At 42.3% G+C, this 19,987-nt stretch overlaps 1 protein-coding gene and 1 long non-coding RNA gene across 3 annotated transcripts; one reads left to right on the top strand and one right to left on the bottom strand.

The window, feature by feature from the left end:
- Positions 1-417: 417 nt before the first annotated feature.
- On the bottom strand, positions 418-905 carry LOC309842119. The gene is made up of 2 exons (XR_014299501.1): positions 704-905; positions 418-577 (listed from the first exon to the last, which is right to left on the bottom strand). It is a non-coding gene; the product is annotated as an uncharacterized lncRNA (long non-coding RNA).
- On the top strand, positions 897-13,335 carry MRPS21 (mitochondrial ribosomal protein S21). 2 transcript variants are annotated; one of them, XM_082686061.1, is made up of 3 exons: positions 897-966; positions 1,395-1,510; positions 13,047-13,335. In XM_082686061.1, exons 2-3 carry the CDS (start codon positions 1,428-1,430, stop codon positions 13,225-13,227), a joined length of 264 nt encoding a protein of 87 aa, XP_082542187.1. In that variant the 5' UTR covers positions 897-966; positions 1,395-1,427; the 3' UTR covers positions 13,228-13,335. The 2 variants fall into 2 exon arrangements, with proteins under 2 accessions (XP_082542187.1, XP_082542188.1); XM_082686062.1 differs by having other exon boundaries at positions 965-1,074.
- The last annotated feature ends 6,652 nt before the right edge of the window (positions 13,336-19,987 follow it).

Raw genomic sequence — 19,987 nt, 5'->3', positions numbered from 1 at the left:
GACATTTGTGCGCCTTTCTTTTTTTGTCTTTCTCTACTGTTTTCCAGTAGCCACTAGATCTGAATTTATGTGAATAACCACAGATGGATATGTTAAGTAACATATGAATAAAAGAAAAGCTGTTTCCACAGTGAAGAAATAAAGGAAATATTACTACTAGGTCTCACTGGGAGGCTAAATGGATAGTAGTCCTAAAAGTCTTCAACTCAGGCGCGTGGTTGGCTGAGTCCGTGGAGCAGAGGACTCGATCTCGGGGATGGGGGTTGGGGGGCTTGGAGGGGACGGGGGCGGGGGGAAGTGGGTGCGTTCAAGCCCCACCTTTGGTGTGGAGATTGCTTAAGAACAAAATCTTAATTTAAAAAAAGAAAGAAAGAAAAAAGAAAAGTCTTCGATTCTAAAACCTCAGGCGTTTCCTAATTCTTTGTTTAGTAATCTCACTTTATTTAGTGAAATGCCTGGACAGATGATGTTTTGAGAAAGTCATGTTATGTTCATTCCGTCTCTTTTCCTTAGTTTTTAAGCAGATGAGGGGCGTGAAGCTGTTTTTTCCGGAGAGCAGATCTCAAAGAATCTGGTCCTTTGAGAAAACAGGAAGCATGTTCAGGAAGCTTTGCCTATTTCTCTCATTTTCCTTCCAGAAACATAAGTGACTTAAATATCTATTACAGATTTGATAGGATTAGGGGTAGGGAATCGCGCTGACCTTCTGAGACCGAGAGATGAGAAAACGAGGAACCTGTTTTGGGCGAGTTTAAGGCAACGAATATCAAGTGTAGAGTCCGGGCTGGAGGTATTGGGGTGGAGGGCGTGGAGAAGCCATCAGCTGGAGCCAGGAAGAATGTTGCCATGGTTTCCAGGCAGTTTTTCTCCTTTCAGCCGGGATTTCTTCGCGTGGCGCAAGAGATTACGTATTTCCGCTTCCGGCCGCGAGCTACCTTTGCTGGGGCCGGTTCCTGAGGGCGTGGGGTGAGGATCTGAGCTTGGGGATGGGGAAAGCAAGCCGGGTGTAGCGGGAGGGGAAGCTTGCCTGAGAAAGATTTCGTACCAGTTCCCACCCAAAACCCTCCTGGGACGGTGAGCGGTAACTGGAGTGTACCCTGTGGCGCGTCCGGATCCTCCCGTGCCCGGCCACGTACATCTCCGTGATGACGCTCCGCTACCATCTCTTTTCTTCCCGATGCTAGGGTTGTATTGGCAAAGAGAGCTAGGCAGCCTTGATTATGATTAGCGTATCCTTTCTAGGACATGAAGACTTCCACGTGCCCCTGTGTCCCTTGTTCCCGGGGACGTTGCTTTTCCAGACCCTGAGTAAGCCACGCGGTAGAGTATGCATTCTGCTGTGTTTCTCTTTCTTACCTGGTCTCTATACTTTCCCTTTATTCATTATTCTTTAGGTGCTGCAGAGTGAAGATTTAAATTCCAAGGTCATGGCAAAACATCTGAAGTTCATTGCCAGGACTGTGATGGTACAGGAAGGGAACATGGAAGGTGCCTACAGGACCCTGAACAGGTAACCAGAATTGTGCCTAGAAAAGCTCTCCTGGAAAGTTCTTGGGTGGCTGTTTTCTCCCTTCCCCCGTCATAGATCGTTCTCAAACCTCTGGCAATCCAGGTATTCACAGTCTCTTGAAACTTTTCAGCGCCTTAGTTTATTATCTTTAAAATAGACTTTTCCCCCAAACCTGATTGTATGAGGTTTGTTTATACAGAGCCTGAATTCTCTCCCCCAAGACCTAAAGAACCCAAAGGGAAAATCAAAGTGTAAAGTTGTGGGGAAGCAAGGATGTAGTATATGATAATAGAAGGTCGAGGGTGGGATTGGTGTAGAGCAAGGCTAATGGCAAGATTAATTCAGATTTGGGATCTTGGAGAAGCAAGCAAGAAATGGAAGAGTGTATCAAGTTTAGGGAAAGGTTACAGCATAAGCAAAATGTAAAGATGGAAATGAACTGGGACTAGAAGAGCTTTTTGTTTTGTTTTGTTTTTTGTTCTTTAAAAGATTTTATTTATTTATTTGACAGACAGAGATCACAAGTAGGCTGAGAGGCAGGCAGAGAAAGAGAGGTGGAAGCAGGCTCCCCACTGAGCAGAGAGCCGGATGTGGGGCTCAATCCCAGGACTCTGGGATCATGACCGAAGGCAGAGGCTTTAACCCACTGAGCCACCCAGGCGCCCCTAGAAGAGCTGTTTTGAAAGGTTTTAAATGCTAGACTAAGAGATGTAGAAGGGCTGTAATAAAGAGTACCTTACTATTGTACATTCTCAGGCCAATAGTGCCTTAGTCTTCCCTTATCACTGATTGTAAGGATTTTGACTTTCTGGCTTACTTCATCATTTTCTCTCCCTAGTGTGAAAGAAACAAATCCTTGTGGAATTAGATTGTCAAAGAATTGTATGAAAGAGATCTTAAGAGAATACATGAGCTGTCCTTCTGCCTTAAGGCCAGTAAGGTGATAGCTTTATTACACAAGTGGAAATATAGCACATGGAAGTTATGCTTCTTGGATCACACAATTATTGAACAGTAGAGAGGAACATAAATCACACCTTTCTACTGCAGTGTTCTTTGCTTTATATCACTAAATTGCTTACTGGTTCCTCTGGAAATGTAGACACTTATGGCAGTCATTTTCCTGTTAAGAATCTGTATTTGTCTGGGTTTATTAGTGGGATTCTTGGGGACCAAGAAGGTAAGTAAAATGAAACTAGTTCTTAGCAAAGAGTTTTAGGTGTGGAGGGTTGGATGGCAGAAGACTATAGTAAATGAGGGCAACTATGCTGTCAAGCTGTGTAATTGAGAAGCACTTGCAGGCTCAAGATGGATCGTGTGTCTTTTATTTATTTATTTATTTATTTTTAGTTAGTTGGTTAGTTATTTGAGATAGAGAGTGACAGAGCAGGAGTAGGAGAGCAGAGGGAGAGAGAGAAGCAGGCTTCCTGCTGTGCATGGAGCCCCATGCAGGGCTTGATCCCAGGACCCTGGGATCATGACCTGAGCTGAAGGCAGACAGTTAACTAACTGAGCCACCCAGGCACCCCAAGATTTGTGTGTCTTTTAAAAGGATCTGGTCGGGGCGCTTGGGTGGCTCAGTGGGTTGGGCCTCTGCCTTCAGCTTCGGTCATGATCCCAGGACCCTGGGATCAAGCCCCGCATCGGGCTCCCTGCCTGGTGGGGAGCCTGCCTCTCCCTCTCTCACTCCTGCTTCTCTGCCTGCTTCTGATCTCTCTCTCTGTTAAATTAAAAAAAAAAAAAAAAACTTTATTTAAAAAATATAAATAAATAAAAATAAAAGGATCTGGTTTTAGGTCAGCCCCATTACCTCATTCTATGTCTGTGCATACTAGTTATATCCTTGCATAGAAGCTGTTCCCTAAAGGTAATCAGTTAAGTACCGTGTGGTAAGATATCCTATATCATTTTTTTTCTATCGCGGCTCATTCCCAACTCTTTTCCTATTTCAGACCTAGTGGCATGTCTGTGAGAGGCTCAAAATGTCTAATGACCTTTGTGTGCTCATATATTATAAGCACAAAATGAATGTCTTTATAGACTCAGTAGTGAATTAGCCAATGAGATGAAATGCTGAATTTGGGAAAAGGAAGTCTTGCAGATTCCTCCACCCTTTTTCTGATCTTTCCCCAAAGTCTTTGTGTGATTTATTTTGGTGGATTTAGAGGGGACTGTTAGCCAGGGTGATTGAGATGTATGTATTATTGACTGATGTCAAAGGCCAGCTATTACTTGATGGTAAAACAAATTTCTAAAGGCTTAGCTTAGGCTCCCCTAAACTACCCTGTTCCTAAAGTGCAAATAACACAAAAGCAAAAATTTGATTTTTAAGAAATGAGCTACTTTGGCAAGGAATAAAGGAACAGTTTGTGGTGCAGAACTATTTATTGAACTCTTTCTTATATTTGTATCAAGAAAGTAGCTACAACTTTCATACTTTTGACTGTAGTCATGGCTTGAATATAAGAGCACAGACACTCCTGCATCCCCATATCTGAGTGGCTCAGTCGGTTGAATAACCGTCTCTTGATTTCAGCTCAGGTCATGATCTTGGGGTCATGGGATTGAGCTCTAAGTTAGGCTCTACGCTCAAGGGGGAGACTGCTGGAGATTTTCTCTCTCCCTCTCCCCTACCCCCCTAACCCACCCCTTGCTTGCGTGAACTCACTCTCTGTCTCTCAAATAAGTCTATTTTTTAAAGATTTTATTGATTTAGGGACGCCTGGGTGGCTCGGTTGGACGGCTGCCTTCGGCTCAGGTCATGATCCCGGAGTCCCGGGATTGAGTCCCGCATCAGGCTCCCAGCTCCATAGGGAGTCTGCTTCTCCCTCTGACCTTCTCCTCGCTCATGCTCTCTCTCACTGTCTCTCTCTCTCAAATAAATAAATAAAATCTTTAAAAAAAATTTATTGATTTATTTGATAGAGAAAGGGAGAGAGAGCACAAGCAGGCAGAGCAGCAGGCAGAGGGAGAGGGAGAAGCAGGCTCTCTGCTGTGTAGAGAGCCTGATATGGAGCTTGATCCCAGGACCCTGCAGATACCCAACTGAGCCACCCAGGTGCCCCTAAAATAAGTAAATCTAAAAAAAAAAAAAAAAAAAAGCACAGACCCTGAGCAGATGGCCCAGTTCGGACAGATTTCAGCTCTGCCATTCATTAGCTGCATGATCTATCATAAGCTACAATGTCTCTCTCTCTGCCTCAGTTTCTTCCTCTGTAAAGTAGAACTAATAATAGTACCTACCTCTTGGGGATGGTGTGAGGATTAAATTAATTAATATGATTAAATTGTTTAGAAGAGTGCTTGGCACATAGTAGGCATTGTGTGTTAGCTATTATCATAAGCTGGAACTCATCATAAGGAAGTTTTAACCCTTTTGGTTTTGCTTGTGGGTAATTTATTTATTTATTTTGAATGATAAAGAATTTACATTAGCTGTTTTTTCCCTGTCTTCCTTGATCATTAGGTTATGCTCAAGGTGGCCTGGAGATGAAAAAGTGAGAAAATTAAGCTTTATTTTGTCAGGACAGTCCAGTTTGCTACTGATACTGGAATGACTTTTCTTATAGACTCTTTTTTTTTTTTTTTTTTTTTTTAAGATTTTACTTACTTATTTGACAGAGAGAAAGAGAGCACAAGCAGGGGGAGAGGCAGAGGTAGAAAGAGAAGTAGGCTCCCCGCAAAGCAGGGGAAGACCAATACGGGATTCAGTCCCAGGACTCTGGGATCATGACCTGAGCTGAAGGCAGTGGCTTATCCAACTGAGCCACCCAGGCATCCCCTTTTATAGGCTCTTATAGAGTGATACTTTCCAACAAAGGCTCTTCTATTTAGCCTATTGCTAATCTCATTTTGAAATAATAGCATTTATTCCCTCTGTATGGTCTGTTCTTTTTTTTTTTTTTTTTTTTTTTAAGATTTTATTTGACACAGAGAGAGAGAGGCACACAGGCAAGGGGAGAGGCAGGCAGAGGAGGAAGCCGACTCCCTGCTGAGCAGAGAGCTGATACAGGGCTCAATCCCAGGACCCTGGGATCATGACCTGAGCTGAAGGCAGATGCTTAACCCACTGAGCTACCCAGAAGCCCCTGCTGTGCTCTTTCATCTCCATTTCCAGTTAGAAAAGTTTAAAACCTGAAAAACAAAATATCTCTAATTTCCTGCCTTAAGGAATTCATCTTTCCATTGATGTGAGACCTGAATTAGGCCTTCTGTCTTCTGAGAGAAGACTTTTCCATTGTCTTTGTCTAAGATTGTTCTAATTAACTTAGAACCAAACCTCTATTTATCTGCATCTCCCCAAATCCAATTAATTTTTATTTTAATCAACATTAGTTTTTCTTTTGCTGTTTTTTTTTTTTTTTTCCATTTTATCTAATAATCCTTCCTGATTCCAGATGCAAGTGGGTGGCAGGTGAGGGAAGAATAAATAAGTGGCAGAAGGTGAGGCATGTTTGGATTCTTTCTGCCATCTGGCCTGGCCTGGTACTATCTCACTTCTTGTTCTTAGGAATCTGTTTTCACATTCCTCTCTGTCTTTTTTTTTTTCTCTCTCTCTTTTGTTCTTCTTTTTGTTAAACAGCAGCTCCATAATTCTTTCAATATTCTCTTTTTATAGATGAATGGCAGTTTATGCATACTTCTTTCCTAGGTATAACTAATAATTTTAGTCAGAAACCATAGGAGATTGGTCATTGTGAAACCATGTGGTTTTCAACTCTGACTGCCAGTTTAGAATTACTTGGGGAACCTTCCAAAAAAATTCTTGATCCCAGGGCCTAGCCTGAGACTAAGTCTGGGCAGTTGCGGCTGACCAGTATTTTTAAAATATACCATGAGGATGCCTGGGTGGCTTAGTTGGTTAAGCTTCTGCCTTCAGCTCCTGATCCCAGGTCCTGGGATTGAGTCCTGTGTCAGGCTCCTTGCTCAGCAGGAAGCCTCCTTCTCCTCCCTCTGCCTGCTGCTCTTCCTGCTTGTGCTCTGTCTTTTTCTCTCTCTCTGACTAATAAAGTCTTGAAAAATTAAAAAAAAAAAGTCCCATCAGATTTTAATGTTGAGCCAAGATTGTAATGACTTTCTTAAAAGCAGAGACCTGTGCATTTTCATTTGTATATCCCTTGCATATGCCAAAGTGGCCCATAGAAAGCTCTCAATAAATGTCTATTTAATGAATGTAGATATTTCTTTATCTTTTTCAGTCTCTTACTTTAGTATTTGTCAAACCTTTTCACTGAAGTATCCTTAACAACAAAGGAGAGCAAAGGAACTATAGGGGTTTTGCTACTATAAGCAAACATGGAAGCTCTTTAATTAAAGTTTTAAGTGATCTTTTTTTTTTTTAATTCATTGCCATTACATCTGCTAGGGCTAGCACCTCTGCCCCTATTCAAGTTAAAATTAGAGCTCTGGCAAATGCATCAAATTTATCCAGAGACTTCTGTCTCTGGATTATACCCTTGGCACACTGGCAAGTATCCTAATTAAGAAATGTGGCATTGGGGCACGTGGGTGGCTCAGGTCATGATCCTGGAGTCCCGGGATGGAATCCCACATTGGGCTCCCTGCTCGACTGGGAGCCTGCTTCTCCTTCTGACCCTTCCCCCCCGCCATGCTCTCTCTCTCACACTCTCTCTCCCTCAAATAAATAAAATCTTTAAAAAAAAAAAAAGAAAAGAAATATGGCATTACTGGGTGGCCTGGCTGGTTCGTACGGTTAAGTGGCAGACTCTTGATTTGGTTCATTTGCTCATTGGAGTCAGCTTGAGGATTCTCTCTCCCTCTCCCCCACCTCTACCTCTCCTGCCTGTCTCTCTCTCCCCTGTCTCTAAAATAAATATATAAATGTATACAGGAAAAAAAAAAAAGTGGCTTTATTTTTCTTCATTTCAGGGATTAAAATACCAATTTAGAAATAGCTTTTGGGGAAAAACTATATATTACTTAAAAAGGAAAGAATTTGATCAGAAAGAAGAGGAATGGTTGGAAAGAAAAATATATGAAAAGATTCAAGTCCTAGAGACTCAGAGCCTGGGGTGTGATTAACTCTTTTCAGCTTTCTTACAAATTTAGAAAATTAATACTGTGTGGTTGGGATTATCTAGGAAAGCAGTGCAAGATGTGCATGTTGTTGGGGTGCTTGGTGGCTCAGTCGGTTAAGCGTTTGCCTTCAGCTCAGGTCATGATCTCAGGATCTTGGGATCAAGCCCCACATTGGGCTCCCTGCTTACCAGGGAGTCTGCTTCTCCCTCTCCCTCTGCCCCTACCCTCAGCTTTTTTCTCTCTCTCTTTCCTCTCAAATAAATTAATAAAATCTTTGGGGCACCTGGATGGCTCAGTGGGTTAAAGCCTCTGCCTTCCATTCAGGTCATGATCCCAGGGTTCTGGGATCGAGCCCCAAATTGGGCTCTCTGTTTGGTGGGGAGCCTGCTTCCTCCTCTCTCTCTGCCTGCTTCTCTGCCTACTTGTGATCTCTGTCTCTCAAATAAATAAATAAAATCTTTATTAAAAATAAATTAATAAAATCTTTGAAAAAAGAATTAAAAAAAGAAAAAGAGCAGTGTATGTTGTTGGAAGGTGCCAGGTTGGAGCAGTGTTACAATAGTGATTTTTATAGTCTTTGGGGAGGATGCTTATTTTCTCAATTTACGTTCCGTCTTTAAGGAAGCTACATTTCTCTTCCTTTTAACTTGGAGTATTATACGCTATAAATTGTATTTTTTAGTTTCAGGGGGAGAAAATGGACAAATATTTTGCTCTTAGAATAATTTTCTAGGCAAGGACTTTTAAGCTTGAAAATGTGAATCCAGCTAGTTCTGGAGTATCCCAGTCTTCCTGTCAGTCAAACACAGTATTTTCTGTTGCACTTTTCTTAGTTTTCTCTGCTTTTTTTTTATATCCTCTTTGGCCACCTTTTCTGTATTACACTTCTTCTGTATTCTGTATTCTTTTTTTTTTTTTTTTTTTTAAGATTTTATTTATTTATTTGACAGACAGCGATCACAAGCAGGTAGAGAGGCAGGCAGAGAGAGAAAGAGAGGGAAGCAGGTTCCCTGCTGAGCAGAGAGCCCGATGCAGGACTCGATCCCAGTACCCTGAGATCATGACCGGAGCCAAAGGCAGAGGCTTAACCCTCTGAGCCACCCAGGTGCCCCAATGTATTCTGTATTCTTTATTATATCCCAGGCTTCTTATCTCTCCCAGCTTTCTGATGGTTGGTAGTTTAAAAAATTAGTTGAATGTCCTGTGGTTTTATTACAACAGTAGATAGGAGAGCAAGTGAGAGAGAGGTTGTTAAAGCTTTGGCTTGTTTGGAGCACAAAGGCAGTCTTGAAAAGGAAACAGGCTATGTGTCTGTTCAATGAGACCACCACAAAATGTTTGTTATATAACCAAGGGCCCTCATTCCTGCCCTGGGATGAGGACATGGAGAGTGGGGGTTGCTAGGAAGGCCTGTATGATTGTCTAGCCCCCAAGCAAGGAAAGGCAAGCACCCTGGAAGTGTGCCTAGTTGACCTCTTTTATTCCTGGTAGGCGAGCTTTGGGGCCCAGTGAGTCCTCATGCATACACGTTTTCCTGAAGTAGGCTGGCTATGCTGACATGTGAGTTTGCCACTTCCAACCTCCCCCAGCCTGGGCAGCTTAGCTCCTTTTACATAATCTGATGAATTTAACTAAAATTGGCAGCCGATTTCTCCTTCAGTGTTAGGTTGCCAAGCACCCGAACTCCAGGCTGATCTGTTTAGCCTGTTGGTCTGCTAGTCTCTGAACTACCTTTGGAAGCAGAAGCATCATTACTTCATCAGGTCTGCAAAGCTCTTGCAATTTTTTTTTATTAGAAATGAGTTGAGGGGTGCCTGGGTGGCCCAGTGGGTTAAGACTCTGCCTTCGGCTTAGGTCATGATCCTGGGGTCCTGGGATCAAGCCCCATATCTGCCTCTCTGCTCAGCGGGGAGCCTGCTTCCCCCTCTCTTACTGCCTGCCTCTCTGCCTACTTGTGATCTCTCTCTCTCTCTCTGTGTCAAATAAACAAATCTTTTTTAAAAAATGAGTTGAGTAGATGTCTCTACTGTAGGGACTTTGGAGCTTTTTTGGATAACTAAAAAGAGCTGGGTAAGTGTTCGCTAGAGTAGTTAGAGCCATCCAGGGAACACCATTTAGTTATCCCATCATTATATTGGGGACCATGATCTTTTCATTCTTTCCCTTCCTCCATTCTTAAATCCTTCTGTACTTTTTCTTACCTTGCTTTTTTTTTCTTTTTTTACCTGATCATACAAGCATTTACACAGGCATTTGCTAAGGTGATCAAATTTTTTTTTTTTTTTTTTTTTTTTTTAAAGATAGAGAGTGAGAGAGAACATGAGCAGGGGCACAGACAGAGAAGGAGAAGCATGTTCCCCACTGAGTAAGGAATCTGATGCAGGACTTGATCCCGGGACCCTGGGATCATGACCTGAGCTAAAGGCAGAGGCTTAACCTACTGAGCCACCCAGGCGTCCCACCTGGGAGTCTTTTAAAACATCTCCAGTGCATAATTCCGTGCTAGACCAATTAAATCAGAATCTTTGAGGAATAGGGCCCAGGAGTCAGTACTTTAAAAAAAAATTTTTTATTTGAGAGAGCAAGCTTATGTGCATGCACATGAGCACATGCGTGCGTCTGTGCAAGTTATGGGAGAGGCAGAGGGGAAATAACCTCCTAGCTGACTCCCATTGAGTGTGGAGCCCCGCCGCAGGGCTTAATCCCAGGACCCCAAGATCATGACCCAAGCCGAAACCAAGAGTTGGCTGCTCAGCCAACTGAGCCATCCAGGTGCCCCAGGAATAAGTACTCTTTTAAAAACCTTTTAAGGGATAATTCCATTGTGCATTAGTGTTGAGGCTCACTGGCAAAGGTTAAGGGGGTCGGGTAGAACCTCCTTAAGAAGGTGTAGAAAGAAGGTTTTTAGTCAGAATCTGGAGGGATACCAACATTCAAGAGTAAATTAAGGACTAACGTTAGCAAAGGAGACCTTTATGGGCCAGGATATGGAGTCTTTTAGGCTTTGGTGCCTCACTTCTCTATTGTAAGGTTCTAGTGTTGGGTCCACATGACTTCTGAGCATGACTGTGTTTCCAGTAGAACCTGAATTATCTGCTTCATCTGCTTCTCCTGCTTCTGGGAATTTCAGCAATTCCCTTGCCTCCTATTTTCCTACCACTAATACCTAAACAGACTGATTTATACAAATAAGATTTTCTAGTAGCCTATAGAGCATTCTTGATATTAAACAGCAAGAGCCTGGGAGAGGATCCCATAGGACAGTGGTTCCTATGTCTATTCACATTTGTAATTTACCTAAAGCTCACATCTTTTTTCAAGTTCATATTCATTCTGTAGTTGTTATCTTGGGCTTTATAGTATAACATAGCAGCAAGAAATAGGGCTTCCCACTGGGCAGAAGTAGCTGGTGGTTTCTCTTATTTTGATTTTCTTTTTCCTCTATCCCCCTTCTTCCACTTAACCTCCTTAACTCCAACTGTGTTTGTGACTTGCTTTTTACCTGTAATGAAAGAACAGGGTGAGCAGGAAAGGGGCCATGTAAACAATGCCAGAAATGGAGGGCGGCAGCAGCAGATGCCTCTAGATGAGAGGAAGCAACAAATTACAGAATGGAGCCAGAAGGATTGAGTAGTTTATAGAATAAGCTCCAGTGTCTTTGTGGAAGAACAAAGAGGTAAGTTTGAGTTAGATGTGTTATAAATCGAACAAGAGTACCAATGACCCTGCAATTGCACTGCTGGGTATTTACCCAAAGAATAAAAAAAGACAGGTTCAGAGGGGTACATGCACCCCGATGTTTGTAGCAGCATTATCAACAATAGCCAAACTGTGGAAAGAGCCCAAATGTCCATAGACTGGTGAATGGACATAGAAGATGGGGGTGGGTGGGTGGGTGTGTGTGTATGTTACTGAGCCATCAAAAAGAGTGAAATCTTGCCATTTGCAGTGATGTGGATATAACTAGAGTGTATTATGCTAAGTGAGAGAAGTCAGTCAGAGAAAGACAAATACCATATGATTTCACTCATGTGGAATTTAAGAAACAAAACTGATGAACATTTGGGAAGGAAGAAGAGAACAGGGGGGAAGCAAACCATAAGAGACACTTAACGATAGAAAACAAACTGAGAATTGATAAAAGGAGGTGGGTAAGGAATGGGCTAAGTGAAGAGCAGTAGGCGTTATATGTAATGTAATAAATATGTAATCATTAAATTCTCCTCCTAAAACCAATATTATACTATATGTTAACTAATTAGAATTTCTTTTTTTTTTTTTTTTTTTTTAAGATTTTATTTATTTATTTGTCAGAGAGACAAAGCACGAGCAGGGAGAGTGGCAGGCAAAGGGAGAAGCAGGTTCCCTGCTGAGCAGGCAGCCTGATGTGGGATTCCATCCCAGGACCCTAGGATATGACGTGAGCCAAAGGCAGACACTTAACTGACTGAGCCACCCAGGCATCCCAACTAACTAGAATTTCAATAAAAATTTGAAAAGGAAAAAATATGTGCAACAAGAGGAACTGCATTGTAACTGCATTGGGTGGGCAAGAAAAAAAAAACAGATTGAGCTCAATTTTATAGACCCTTAAAGATTAATAAAACATTTCTTCCTTCAGAGATTTTCAGTCTAATGAGGGAGACATTTGTATTAATAATTAATGGAATGGAGGAATGAAATAATTACTAGCTAGGTATACAATAATAGAAATGATTTTCTCTAAGACAAGAAGCCTTTTTGGAGAGGTGACATCTAGGTTTGGCATCAAAAAGAGGAGGAAAATTTTACTCAGAAGGTTGGCAACTGGACGTGGGGGTGGCATTCTAGTTTGAGGAAGCAGCATGAATAAAGACTTGGTACCAGAGTGTGTTCAGGGAGTAGTCAGCAGACTAGTGTGGTTGGAGCATGTGGTACATGGGGAAAATGGTGGGTGAGGCTGTTACTTAATACTCCACTCCCATTTGTATCATTGGTGTGAGAAGGCCTCTTCTCTCCTTGTGTTAATTAGTCCAGAAATATCTCAAGCCTACAGACTTCAGCTGTGTCCATTAAACTGTAGGGACGGGGCAGCATTTGCCACTAAGGCTGAAGCAGGAGTCACCCGCAGTGATTTGTTTTTCCTACTACAAATGAGTCACCCCATCTGAAGATTCTGAAATGATCCTTTGGTTGAAAATCACTGCCATAGAGAGCCACTGTTTATAAGGACTGTGTCACATTCTTCAGATGTGCTGTAGGAGAATAAAGGTTGAAAATATGACCCTGATTATAAACTCCCCAAGAGCAAGGATTGTGTCATTAATTGCTTTGGTATTTCGCACAAATTCCATTTGGGGCCTCGATAAGTAGGCAATTAATGCTGTATAACCATCATTTCACATCATAATTTTTATAGACGTCAGTTGTTTGATCAGTTGACTTCTGGCCATCTGTGAAACTGGAAAAGAATAATAATGAGCCCAGATTTCTAACTTCATCGCCTGCCTTTATACAGAATCCTCACCATGGATGGGCTCATTGAGGACATTAAGCGGCGGCGGTATTACGAAAAGCCTTGTCGCCGACGACAGAGGGAAAGCTACGAAACCTGTCGGCGAATCTACAACATGGAAATGGCTCGCAAGATCAACTTCTTGATGCGGAAGAATCGGCCGGATCCATGGCAGGGCTGCTGAGGCCTGTGGATAGTAGGCCCAGTATGAAAATCCCTATCTAGGTGTCCCCTTTCTCCAATCCCATTTTCTCTTACCTTTCTTATAATAAATTAAATCCCGTATAAGCAAGAAGGCCTGCATATATAGAAGGAATCCCATAGTTAGCAATGGACACTGTTCTATTGTGTGAAAGAGAAACTAAGTCAAAAAATAGTCTAGGAGGGACGCCTGGGTGGCTCAGTTGGTTGGACGACTGCCTTCGGCTCAGGTCATGATCCCGGAGTCCTGGGATCGAGTCCCGCATTCGGGCTCCCAGCTCTGCGGGGAGTCTGCTTCTCTCTCTGACCTTCTCCTCGCTCATGTTCTCTCTCACTGTCTCTCTCTCAAATAAATAAATAAAATCTTTAAAAAAAAATAGTCTAGGAGTAGAATGGTGGTTGCCAAGGGCTGGTTGGGAGTAGAGAATGGGGAATTCGTGTTAAGTGGGTACAGAATTTCAGTTGGGGAAGCTGAAGAAGTTCTAGAGACAGATGGTGGTGATACTTGCACAATAATGTGAATGTACTTAATGCTACTGAACTGTACACTTAAATGGTGAAAATGGCAAATTTTATGTATATTTAGCTGTAATAAAATGCTTTAGTCTAGGAGAGGTAAGGAACTTTTCTAAAATGTAGTGGAATATATCTATCATTTCCTACTCAATTCTTACAAAACCCAAAGCAAGACATTATTGGAAAAGCATCTGTTACTCTTTCCTGAACTGTCCCCTCCTACCAGCTGTTAGACAAAAGGAGAGGAGGCATCTACATATTTGGAATAAATTTTGCTACTGAAACACCCACCGATGAGACTAGAGTAATGGAATCCTTATGCAGAGGAATCCTTAAGACAAATCTGTTTTCTTTCTTTTTTTTTTTTTCCCCAAAGATTTTATTTATTTATTTTGACAGAGAGCCAGAGAGGGAACACAAGGTGGGGAGCGGGGGAGGGAGAAGCAGGCTTCCTGCTGAGCAGGGAGCCCACTGTGGGGCTTGATCCCAAGATGCTGGGATTGTCACCTGAGCCGAAGGCAGGCGCTTAACGACTGAGCCATCCAGGCACCCCATCCTTTAGTTTTCCTAAAGGAGTCTACTGAAAGGATAATGGAGAAGAAATAAAACAGTAGGTAGACGGTAGAAAAGAAGGAATGGGTGAGTGTTAAGGGATATAAGGGCACAGAGCCAGAAATATCTACAGCAGTGATTCTCAAAGTGTGGTCTTAAGATCATCAGCAAGAACATAACCCAGTTAATTGGTTGAAATGCAAATTCTGGGACCTACTTTAGACTTTCTGAATAGGAAATTGGAGTTAGAGCCCAGTAATCTATCTTAACAAGCCCTGCAGGTGATTTTGATGCCCGCTAAAGTTTGAGACTCCCTGCCCCATCCTACTCAAAAGTAGTTTCCAGGCAGAGGTCCCCTCTATCACCCCTACTTCTGCTCAGCAGGCACTCTTGGGTATGTGAGCCTCTCTGCTTCCTTTCCTGCTGTTTCCTTTGGCCTTGCTCCCCTGACAGCCACACTGCTAGTATAAGGAAAGTTGGTGCCAGCCCCTGTGGAACACAGTGAGTAGGTGGAGCAACTAGCCCATCTCTCCTCTCCCAGGCTCCAGCCCTCAGTATGATGTTGAAGAAGGAGGTAAAGGGCAGACTGCCAAGCACCAGGTCTCCAGATTACTAATGTTCAAACACTGCCCCCTTGTGGTATAGCTGCGTGAAATCTGATTTCTCTGGTCTTAATTTTAGTCTTTTCAATATCATTTCTCCTTTTCACAATTACCATACTTATTGACTAGGCAGGCCTGCATGAAGATATGCTGGAACCAAGCTTCCTTGCCTTTCAGTACTTGATCATCTTCCCCTCATGAGTAAAGTTCATGGTGAATAAATCATATCTTAGGGCAGAGCAAAGAAGTAGCTTAGAGGTAGATCTGGTCCTTGCACTCCAGAAACTTAAACTGCTGTTAGAGAAATGCTGAATACAGACTGTGTTCAATTTTGTTACCTTTGTTACCAATGTCAAGTTAGACATTGATACTTCTGAATCCCTTTTCAGTTTCTGAATTTGGTCTTTAATGTATCACTTTTGAGTGATATTGAGCCATGGCACTGGTTCACCTCCTGCCAGTTGCTGCTGCTGAAGAATGAAGGCCTGGCCTTTGCCGAAATGGCAGGGTATGTTTGTGATAGAAGAGCTAAGGCCTCTTTAAAAAAAAAAAAAGGAAGAAGAGGAGGAGCCGGCAGTATTCCTCTGAGATTACATTTGCTCCTGGGCTCCCTCCAAAACATCAAGTGGTGGCTTAAGATCTGGAATTTCCTTCATCTCCAAAATGATCCCCTGCTTGTTGTAGTCATTTTCCTGACCATTGCTCACGTACCCCAGCACAGTGAACAGTGATGGGTTTTAGCAGATAGCTAGTAGGGATGCCTCTTAGGTAAAGGGATTCATTCACTGTCTGCCTGAAGTCTACGGAGTTTGTGTTGTCATGGCAAGGAAAAAGACCTTCCACTCTCTGCTCTGAGAAGCTAAAAGGTATCTCATGGTCATCTAATGAATAGGAATTTCTGTATCCTTTTATCCCTGCCTTGGGTTCAAGAGAGAGGTGGTTTGGTGTTTGACCCAGTTGCAGTGTGATAGATGTGGTACTTCATATCCTGATCCCAGGCACCCATGACATTTCTTAGATGTCCACTGGATTTCCTCTGGCAGGTCCATTCCAGTCATAATTTAAGGATCTTAATGTTTAGTGCTCTGGAAACAGGTACCCCTTTAAAACTGGGACTCTGTTGTGGAACTCTGACATTGTACTCTAAAGCTTCCAGAAGTGCACAAGTATGAAATGAGAATTTGCCCCTATGTTAACTGAAAACATTAAGGAGTAGTAAGTCACTGAATACTCACAAGGTAAAGTAATTATGGAGTGATATGTTAAATATAGGTGTTTGAAGGGACACACTAGAAGTGTGTGTCTGTTATCTTACATACGAAGTTATTTACTTAGATCTGGATTTAGTCATGCTTTTGGCAAATTATTTAATATAAAATCTAGTTTCCCCTGTAAAATGAAAATAATTGTGTATAGGGGTTTGTGGTGAGGATTAAATGAGATCATGCATGTCAAATATACTCAGCATGGTTTCTGGCACATAGAACTTAATAAATGTTAGCAATAATCCCTCAGTTGTGCCAGGCAGAAGCCTGATCATTGCGTCCTCCTCCACACTCAGCCATCACTAGCATCCATTTATTCCCCATCTTGAAGACTAAATGCCACAACCCAAGTCCCAGCTTTGTTCTGGATTACAATAGTCACTTAGCCATCTTGCGTCAGTGTTGCCTGGCCTTCAAGTCCCTCCACCCTTAGTTCAGTATGATTTTCTAAAATGCAGTCTTGAGGGGTGCCTGGGTGGCTCAGTGGGTTAAAGCCTCTGACTTCGGCTCAGGTCATGATCTCAGGGTCCTGGGATCGAGCCCCACATTGGGCTCTCTGTTCAGTGGGGAGCCTGCTTCCTCCTTTCTCTCTGCCTGCCTCTCTGTCAAATAAATAAATAAAATCTTTTTTAAAAAATGCAATCTTGATTGTTTCACTTTCCTGCTTAAGGAGGTATTTGGTTCCCATTGTTTTCAAGATAAAATCCAAACTACTAGCATAGCATTTAAGGCCTTTCATGATTGAATCATGCTTTTCTGTCTAACCACTGTCCCCTCCAATGTAATTCTGGGACATGCTGTTTTCTCCGTCTGCCTGTTTACCAGCTCTTGGTTTGGATGTTCTCTGAGATGACTTCCCTGATCTCTATGCCAACTTTTCTTCTATTCTCTCTTATCAGCTTAATTCTGTAATAGTAGTTTCTCTCTCTCTCTCTCTTTTTTTTAGATTTATTTATTTATTTGACACAGATAGCACACACACACAAGCAGGAGGAGCAGCAAACAGAGGGAGAGGGAGAAGCAGGCTCCCTGTGGAGCAAGGAGCCCAATGTGGGGCTCGATCCCAGGACCCCAGGATCATGACCTGAGCCAAAGGCAGACGCTTAACGACTGAGCCACTCCGGTGCCCCAATAGTAGTTTATTTCTGTAATTTGTTGTGATGTACGGCTTAGTTGTCTTTCTCCCTCCATTAGATTTTCTGTTACCTGGAGGTTCGATCTTTGTTGGTGGTCGTGGTTTGTTTTGAACCACTGTATTCCCAGTGTCTGATATAATGCCAGTCGTCTAAATGTTTAATAAATGGGGCACCTGGATGGCTCAGGCGGTTGAGCAGTTGAGCATCTAACTCTTGATTGCAGCTTAGGTCATGAACATTGGGTCTTGAGATCAAGCTCTGTGCTTGGTGGGGCGTCTTCTTGAAGTTCTCTCCCTCTGCCCCTCCCCCCCAAAGTAAAGAAATCTTTAAAAAAAATAAATGCTCAACAAATATTTTTTGGATTTTTTTTTTTTAAGGATTTTATTTGTTTGACAGAGACACAGTGAGAGAGGGAACACAAGCAGGGGGAGTGGGAGAAGAAGCAGGCCTCCCAAACATCAGGGAGCCAGATGCGGAGCTTGATCCCAGGATCCCGGGATCATGATCTCAGGCAAAGGGAGACGCCCAATGACTGAGCCACCCAGGCACCCCTCTTTTGAGATTTTTTTAAAGGATTTTATTTATTTATTTGACAGATCACAAGTAGGCAGAGGGGTGGGGGGAAGCAGGCCCCCTGCCCAGCAGAGAGCCTGATGTGGCGCTGGATCCCAGGACCCTGAAACCATGACCTGAGCTGAAGGCAGAGGCCTCAACTCACTGAGCCGCCCAGGCGTCCGGAGAATTTTTTTTTCACGGTCATCTCCACACCCAGCGTGGGGTTTAAAATTTAAAACCCCTAGATCAAGAGTCAAATGCTCTACTGACTGACCAGCCAGGTACCCCTCAAAAAATATTTCTTGAACGAGCATACGACAGTAGCAATGATCAGTTGAGTTTTACTATGTGCTTGACACTGTACTAAATATTTCTTTATTGAAACAAAATATACATAACATGAAGTTTATAATTTAAACCATTTTTTAAAATTTATTTATTTGACAGACAGAGATCACAAGTAGGCAGAGAGGCAGGCAGAGAGAGAGGAGGAAGCAGGCTCCCTGCTGAGCAGAGAGCCAGGTGGCCGGGCTCAATCCTAGGACCCTGAGATCATGACCTGAGCCAAAGGCAGAGGCTTTAACCCACTGAGCCACCCAGGAGCCCCTAGACCATTTTTTAAGTGTACAATTTAGTGGCATCAAGTACTTGCACAATGTTGTGTGACTATTACAACTATTTCCAAAACTTTTTCATCACTTGAGACAAATTCAGTCATCATTAAGCAATAATTACTCACCCCTCCTCTCCACAGCCCTTGGTAGCTTCTATTGTCTATTCTAGGTACCTCATATATGTGGAATCATATAATACTTATCATTTTGTGTTTGGCTTATTTCACTTAGCATATTTTCAAGGGTTATCCATGTTGTAGCATATATCAGAAGGCCATTCTTTTTAATGACTGAATAATCCATTGTACATATGTACCACACTTTGTTTATCCATTCATTTAAAAAAATTTTTTTTAAGATTTTATTTATTTATTTGAGAGAGAGCAAGAGAGAAAACGCATACATGAGCAGGCTGGGGGAGGAGAGGAGAGGGAGAGGGAGAAGCAATCTCCCTGCTGAACAGGGAGTTGGATCTTCAGACTCCAAAGGCAAATGTTTAACTGACTGAGCCACCCAGGTGCCCCATTTTAAATTCATCTGTCAGTGGCACTTGGGTTGCTTCTACTTTTTAGTTATTTTGAGTAATGGGTGTGAATATGAGTGTTCAGATATCTCTTTGATACCCTGCTTTCAGTTCTTTTGGGTATTTACCCAGAAGGAAAATGCTAGATCCTATGGTAATTCTATTTTTAATTTTCTGAGAAACCACCATACTGTGTTCCATAACAGCTACACCATTTTACATTCCCTCTACCAGTACACAGGATTCCAATCCCCCCCCCCCAATTTCTTTATATCCTCACCAACACTTGTTATTTTCTGGGGGGAGATGTTTTGGTTGTTTGTTTTTAGTAGGTTCCACACTCAGCGTTGAGCTCAACGTGGAGCTTGAACTTGTGACTCTGAGATCAAGAGTCTGATGCTTAACTGACTGAGCCACCCAGGCGCCCCTGTTTTGTTTTGTTTTTAAATTTAATAATAGTCATTCTAATGGGTACAAGGTGAAATCTCCTTGTACATTTTTGTTCCTTGTGGGTTTTGATTTGCTTTTTCTCTGATGACTAATGATGTTGAGCATCTTTTCATGTGTTTATTGGCCATTTGTATATCTTTGCAGAAACGTGTATTCAAGTCCTTCACCCATTTTTGAATTGGGTTTTGGGCTTTTTTTTTTTTTTTTTTTAAGTTTTTGAGTTATAGGAGTTTTTTATATACTCTGGGATATTATTCACTTATCAGATATATGACTCACAAATATTTTCTCCTGTTCTGTGGATTGTCTTTTCACTCTCTTAATAGTGTCTTTTTTTTTTTTTAAAGAGCTTTTTTTTTTTTTTTTTTTAAAGATTTTATTTATTTATTTGACAGAGAGAAATCACAAGTAGATGGAGAGGCAGGCAGAGAGAGAGAGAGGGAAGCAGGCTCCCTGCTGAGCAGAGAGCCCGATGCGGAACTCGATCCCAGGACCCTGAGATCATGACCTGAGCCGAAGGCAGCGGCTTA

Source organism: Mustela nivalis (assembly GCF_964662115.1).
Source record: "Mustela nivalis genome assembly, chromosome: 10".
NCBI classification, from domain to species: domain Eukaryota; kingdom Metazoa; phylum Chordata; class Mammalia; order Carnivora; family Mustelidae; genus Mustela; species Mustela nivalis.
This window is presented reverse-complemented; position numbering and strand designations above follow the sequence as displayed.